Source organism: Schistocerca americana, chromosome 4 (genome assembly GCF_021461395.2).
Source record: "Schistocerca americana isolate TAMUIC-IGC-003095 chromosome 4, iqSchAmer2.1, whole genome shotgun sequence".
Taxonomy (NCBI): Eukaryota; Metazoa; Arthropoda; class Insecta; order Orthoptera; family Acrididae; genus Schistocerca; species Schistocerca americana.
Window position 1 is genome coordinate 473,516,379 of NC_060122.1, and position 7,531 is coordinate 473,523,909.

A 7,531-nucleotide genomic window follows, 5' to 3' on the forward strand; every position below is an offset into this window, starting at 1 on the left:
ACTTAACATCTGAGATCATGAGTCCCCTAGAACTTAGAACTACTTAAACCTAACTAACCTAAGGACGTCACACACATCCATGCCCCAGTTAGGATTCGAACCTGCGACCGTAGCAGTCGCGCGGTTCCGGACTAAAGCGCCTAGAACCGCTCGGCCACCTCGGATCGCTTTGGAGCTCTGTACATTGTGCACAACCATTACCGGGCCGTCATCTAACCCACCATCCCAGATACAACTGATGGCAGTGAAGTATTGGTTGTATGGAATCAGTGAAATACCACTGGTGGACGTGGAGACGGGACAGAATGGCAAAAAGGGGCCCTTGTATTTCGATGTGTCCAGGACCATACCGTACATAAAGTTGCCCGAAATGTTGATATATCAACGCGGACTGTGCAGCGTTCCTATAAGGAATAATTTCAGACTCGCAGATCCTAACGAACAGAGATGAATGTGATGCTTCGTGACGATCGATTTCCAATTTCTGAGGAATTGCTGCTGTCAGTGAACACGGGTCCATCTCAGTTTCCGAGCGAATGTTTCAGAGGGAACTTCCTGCAATGGACCTTCGGAGTTGGGTACCTCTATAAGGGCCCATTGCTCACAGTCGCATATCAGGCTGCACGTCCTTAATGGCCAAACAACGCAGAAAATGGACAATAGCTGACTGGAAGTGTGTATTGCAGTCCGACGAGTCCTAATTTTATCTCTTTTCGTATGATGCAAGTTGTCAAGTGCACTGACGGGGCTACGACGCGTCTAACCTACACTCCTGGAAATGGAAAAAAGAACACATTGACACCGGTGTGTCAGACCCACCATACTTGCTCCGCACACTGCGAGAGGGCTGTACAAGCAATGATCACACGCACGGCACAGCGGACACACCAGGAACCGCGGTGTTGGCCGTCGAATGGCGCTAGCTGCGCAGCATTTGTGCACCGCCGCCGTCAGTGTCAGCCAGTTTGCCGTGGCATACGGAGCTCCATCGCAGTCTTTAACACTGGTAGCATGCCGCGACAGCGTGGACGTGACCCGTATGTACAGTTGACGGACTTTGAGCGAGGGCGTATAGTGGGCATGCGGGAGGCCGGGTGGACGTACCGCCGAATTGCTCAACACGTGGGGCGTGAGGTCTCCACAGTACATCGATGTTGTCGCCAGTGGTCGGCGGAAGGTGCACGTGCCCGTCGACCTGGGACCGGACCGCAGCGACGCACGGATGCACGCCAAGACCGTAGGATCCTACGCAGTGCCGTAGGGGACCGCACCGCCACTTCCCAGCAAATTAGGGACACTGTTGCTCCTGGGGTATCGGCGAGGACCATTCGCAACCGTCTCCATGAAGCTGGGCTACGGTCCCGCACACCGTTAGGCCGTCTTCCGCTCACGCCCCAACATCGTGCAGCCCGCCTCCAGTGGTGTCGCGACAGGCGTGAATGGAGGGACGAATGGAGACGTGTCGTCTTCAGCGATGAGAGTCGCTTCTGCCTTGGTGCCAATGATGGTCGTATGCGTGTTTGGCGCCGTGCGGGTGAGCGCCACAATCAGGACTGTATTCGACCGAGGCACACAGGGCCAACACCCGGCATCATGGTGTGGGGAGCGATCTCCTACACTGGCCGTACACCACTGGTGATCGTCGAGGGGACACTGAATAGTGCACGGTACATCCAAACCGTCATCGAACCCATCGTTCTACCATTCCTAGACCGGCAAGGGAACTTGCTGTTCCAACAGGACAATGCACGTCCGCATGTATCCCGTGCCACCCAACGTGCTCTAGAAGGTGTAAGTCAACTACCCTGGCCAGCAAGATCTCCGGATCTGTCCCCCATTGAGCATGTTTGGGACTGGATGAAGCGTCGTCTCACGCGGTCTGCACGTCCAGCACGAACGCTGGTCCAACTGAGGCGCCAGGTGGAAATGGCATGGCAAGCCGTTCCACAGGACTACATCCAGCATCTCTACGATCGTCTCCATGGGAGAATAGCAGCCTGCATTGCTGCGAAAGGTGGATATACACTGTACTAGTGCCGACATTGTGCATGCTCTGTTGCCTGTGTCTATGTGCCTGTGGTTCTGTCAGTGTGATCATGTGATGTATCTGACCCCAGGAATGTGTCAATAAAGTTTCCCCTTCCTGGGACAATGAATTCACGGTGTTCTTATTTCAATTTCCAGGAGTGTATAATGTGTTGTTGGTTGTAGTTCAGGCCACAGATGGTTCGATGAAGTTTTGGGGTTTTTTCGTACCGCGATTTGGGACTACTCATTCTGGTTACCGCGAATATGAAGCAGGGCTACGAGCAGAGAGAAAAGCATATGATAAGGTACCCACAAAATATGTGAGAAGAATTGAAAGAGTTAGAGTTGGATCAAAGTCTGCTAGTGGCTGTTAAGAAATTACACGAAAATAACACAGGGAAAACAGATTGGGAATAGCTGGACAGAAGAATTCGAGGTGAATAAAAGTCTGTGTCAGGAATGTCACCGACCCTCTTGAAGCTGTATCTAGGATCAGTCCTGCAGTCCTAGCATAGAAAGTTTCAGCTCGTGAGCGTGACAGTATGGCGAGAAAAAGATATTTAGCCTGTAATTTGCAAATGACGGGACTGTACTACCAGAGGGTTAAGATGATATGAGCTACATGAAAGGGAAGCTTAAAGAGGAATGACGTAACGCTGAACTGAAGATAAAAGTGAAGAAGTGTGAGTACTAGGTCACTAGAATGGGGAAAATAAATAATTTTGAGGTAGGTCGAGAAGTAATTGTAGCTGTGGAAAAGGCAAAATACTTTGGGGTATTATTTAATAAACAGGGCAAAAATAAAGATGAAATAGTCCACAGTGTAGTCTACACGCTCTTCGCGATGAGTACGTTGTGGACACTTCTGTCTTTCAAGATAATAACTGCTGTGAGCATAAGCAACACTCATACGCTCATGGTTTGACAAATGCTCAGCCACACTGTCGCACCTCGACTAACGCACTAAATCATTCGATCTTAATCCCACAAAAAATCTTTGAGACTATTTTTAGTGCTGAATGAAATGTAGCACCCAACATTCCGGCTGTTTGGTAGCTCTACGGGATCTAATCATCATAACTGGATTCAACTGGATACGATGTAACTAAAGAAACTTGTGGACTCTCTTCCTCATCGGACTGAGACCATTATCGAGTCTAGAGGAGCTGTTACACGGTATTAAGGCGGTGGCTACTGAGGATGACAATCTTTTTGACTGGTGTATTTATCAATGAAATACAAGTGTATAAGAAAAATAATGAGACTGGTTTTTATGTATGATCATTTTTATTTTTTCAAAAACAATACACATCGGTGGAGTAGTTGTTCCCAATCTAGCAGCGCTGAAAGGCTTCAAATCGTAGAGCCTCTGACATGTTGGTCATATTCTTTTGAATGTTCTCCAGAGTACCAAAATGACGTCATTTTAAGACATTTTTCAAATTCGAGAAAATAAAAAGTCACAAATTCTCGGACCAGGTGAATAGGGGAGCTGTGGAACAACTGGAATGCCTTTTGAGGTCAACAGTTCCATGATGGAAGTGGCCGTATGACATGGGGCGTAGTCACGATGCAGCAGCTACTTGTCTGCAGTGTCTGGTCTCATTCGATTCACCCTTCTCCTGAGCCTTTCAAAAACATCTTTGTAAAACGCTTGGTTCGCAGTTTGTCCCATACTCTCAAAAAAGAAAATTAGCATTGTTTTGAGATTAATTTGCTCGTTCCACGAGATGTCTCATTGTGCTACTCATAACTTTGCCACTTGCTCTCAATATCGTACTTAAAAACCCAGCATTCATCACCTATGATCGCACGACTGAACCAGGCACCCTCTGGACACCGTACGACTGAACCATTCATGATCATTGACAATCCTCTCAAGAAAATCAACGCAAACGTCTCTTCGATTGTCCCTCTGCTCAGCTGTCAGGTTTTTCAGCACCATTTTGGTACAACCTGTAGTATTCCAACCTAACCAAGACCTCGACCTGCGATTGCGACCTACCTGTCACCACGGACACGGTTTTCGCTATCACATTCATTGGCTTCTCCATTTCACAATGAAACTGTTGTATTCCAATGTAACCTACATCTCCGGCTATGATACAGACCTATCTGTCACCACGGACAAGTTTCTCGCTATCACATTCGCTCTCTTCACCAACTCACAGACTAACTGTTGCATTCCACCAAAACGTAGCCACCGTTTTTCGCTGTCAGACCCTTCAACGTCGGCCAACTCACAACCAAACTGTAGCAATCTGTCGTAATGTATACCTTGGGTACCGAGCGAGATGGCGCAGTTTTTAGCACACTCTACTCTCATTCGGGAGGATGACTGTTCAATCCCGCTTCTGGCCATCCTGATTTAGGTTCTCCGTGATTTCTCTTAATCGCTCTAGGCAAATACCAGTTTGGGTCATTTGAAAAGGTCACGGCCGATTTCCTTCCCCGTCCTTCCCTAATCCGATGAGACTGATGACCTCGCAGTTTGGTCTCTTCCCCCAGACAACCCAACCCAACATTTTGGGCCACGCTCCTGTACAGACTGCCACCACAAACATGTTTTTTACTACCACATTCGATGGTTTCGCCGACTCACAAACAGATAGTTGCATTCCAACGTAAAATGGGCCTCGGGCTACGATAGTGCCAATATTTCACCACAACATGTTTTTACTATTCTAACCTAATCTATCTTTCGATACAATGTTCATTCAGAGACCTGAGTTTCTCCTGGCGTATACAACTTTCAAATAACTTCCGGGAATTCAGCCAGGTAACACTTTCAGCGACCGCCGATATTTCGGCGGGAGAACACCCCGCCATTTTCAAGGCAAACTGCAACGGACAGGCGGCGTACATGCAAATTTAATACCTCGGTCCTCGGACCCAAGCAGGAAAGATAACACACACACACTGAACACTAGTGCCACCAAAGATGGCCAAAGTCAGAGCTATCGATAGTGAGACTATGAATTCGCCGGTGAGGTAGCATTGAGTCTGTCCCTCTGTTTCTTGACAAGGGAGAGAGCCAGATTCCAAACAGAGTTTAAACAGAAACCTCCATCCCTGTTAACAAGGTTGCTCGCTAATTTAATCTCAACTGCCTCCCGAATCACACTGTCCCAATAGCTGGACGTGCATGCCAATATCTCGGTCTTATTATAAAACATGGGGTGACCAGTATCCAAGCAAGATCTGCTATTGCCGAACATTGCTTGGATACTGGTCACCCCATGTTATATAATAAGACCGAGATATTGGCATGCACGTCCAGCTATTGGGACAGTGTGATTCGGGAGGCAGTTGAGATTAAATTAGCGAGCAACCTTGTTAACAGGGATGGAGGTTTCTGTTTAAACTCTGTTTGGAATCCGGCTCTCTCCCTTGTCAAGAAACAGAGGGACAGACTCAATGCTACCTCACCGCCGAATTCATAGTCTCACTATCGATAGCTCTGACTTTGGCCATCTTTGGTGGCACTAGTGTTCAGTGTGTGTGTGTTATCTTTCCTGCTTGGGTCCGAGGACCGAGGTATTAAATTTGCATGTGCGCCGCCTGTCCGTTGCAGTTTGCCTTGAAAATGGCGGGGTGTTCTCCCGCCGAAATATCGGCGGTCGCTGCAAGTGTTACCTGGCTGAATTCCCGGAAGTTATTTGAAAAATGTTCATTCAATTTGTCAAGTAAACAAGTACCTTCCCACCCAACTCGCACTTCGGCCTACGATAGCATCAATCTTTCACTAGTTATATGTTTTTCGCTTTCACATTCTAGGTTCCGCCATTTCGCAACCAAACTGTTGACTTACAAACTAACGTTGACCTCAAGCTGTGGTACAGATCAGTCTGTCACTACAGACATGTCTTCCACTATCATATTCGTTGACTTAACCAACTCACAACATACCTGTTGCATTCCAGTGTGAAGCTTTGATCAAAATTTGATGTATGGTGAAAGTATTTAACAGATCACGCATGATCCTTATTATTAAAGGTCAGATTGATGTCAAACAGCAAGGACACGTTCGACATTTTCGTCGTTCATTGAAGTTGAAGGTCTCCCTGTGCTAATTTTTTTTCAACGTGTTCGCGGCCTTTCGAAACTGATTTATGCCAGCGAAAAACTTGTGCTCTTTGTAAGGAATGTTCCCCATAGGCCTGTTTCAAATTTGCAAAGGCCACACTCGTGGGCCGGTCGCGGTGGCCGTGCGGCTCTGGCGCTGCAGTCCGAAACCGCGGGACTGCTACGATCGCAGGTTCGAATCCTGCCTCGGGCATGGGTGTGTGTGATGTCCTTAGGTTAGTTAGGTTTAAGTAGTTCTAAGTTCTAGGGGACTAATGACCTAAGATGTTGAGTCCCATAGTGCTCAGAGCCATTTGAACCAGCCACACTCGTGGATTCCCCAAGTTTAACATCAAACTTGATGGCACAACTTTCCTCTAAATTCCGCTATTCCATTTTCAGTAACAGGCAACGAAAACACAACTTCACTGACGGTGCCCACAAAAATAACGTGATGGCTGAAGGGAGCAGAAACTCGTACTGAGCGCCTGGAAGAGAAAAACACACCGGTTTACACAACACTCCGCGTTGCCAGATCGCTCGTAATATTGTCAGTCTCATTACTTTTTCTGACACTCCTCGTATAAACTTGGTGCAAGAGAACTTTCTATGTTTGCAGTAAAATAAATGATTAAAGTAGAAAAAAAGCAGCACTTCGTTCAGCTAGCAAAAGCAAGGAGAAAATAGAGTAAGGTTAGCCATCGGCAATACCTGTATGCATGCCTTCTATGGGCAGCAGACCCAACGCCTTCATCAGAATGAAGGAAGGTTTGAGGTCGGTCGCGAAGGCCCCCGGGGTGAAAGCTTTCTTCTTCTGTGGTCTCGCGCCGCTGCAGTGCACGATATCCGTTACCTGTGAGTGTGGGTCCCATGCTATGGCTCTCATCCTGCTCGCAGTGGTCTACCACGTCTCCTGTTGATACACTGCAACAGATATTTATGTCATCATCTGCTAACTTTAATGAGGTAGATTCCTGTTCAGGTAGCTCATTTTGTAAGATACCTCCCAGTCGAAGTGGTTTGAGTTCTAGCTCTAGTGTGGAATGTAGATTTAATTTGTCAGAAAATTTCATTATTGCGGACATGTTTCTATAGCAACTCTGATTCTAGAAGCAGTCTCAGTCTACATGTGACCTGCTCTTCTCCAAAGTCATCTTCCCAAGTGTTATAGTCCAAAGGTCGTTTTCTACACTACTGGCCATTAAAATTGCTACACCACAAAGATGACGTCCTACAGATGCGAAATTTAACTGACAGGAAGACGATGCTGTGATATGCAAATTATTAGCTTTTCAGAGCATTCACACAAGGTTGGCGCCGGTGGCGACACCTACAACGTGCTGACATGAGGAAAGTTTCCAACCGATTTCTCATAAACAAACAGCAGTTGACCGGCGTTGCCTGGTGAACCGTTGTTGTGATGCCTCGTGTAAGGAGG

The 7,531-nt window shown here is 47.2% G+C and overlaps 1 protein-coding gene across 1 annotated transcript in view; it reads right to left on the minus strand.

Annotated features, from left to right (window-relative positions):
• The window catches only part of LOC124613555 (gustatory and odorant receptor 63a-like), a 31,843-nt gene extending 24,864 nt beyond the window's left edge, over window positions 1-6,979 (minus strand). Inside the window, exon 1 of the mRNA XM_047142269.1 lies at window positions 6,805-6,979. Within this exon, the coding sequence (XP_046998225.1) occupies window positions 6,805-6,979 (175 nt within the window). The remainder of the gene's footprint in view (window positions 1-6,804) is intronic.
• Window positions 6,980-7,531: the final 552 nt, after the last annotated feature.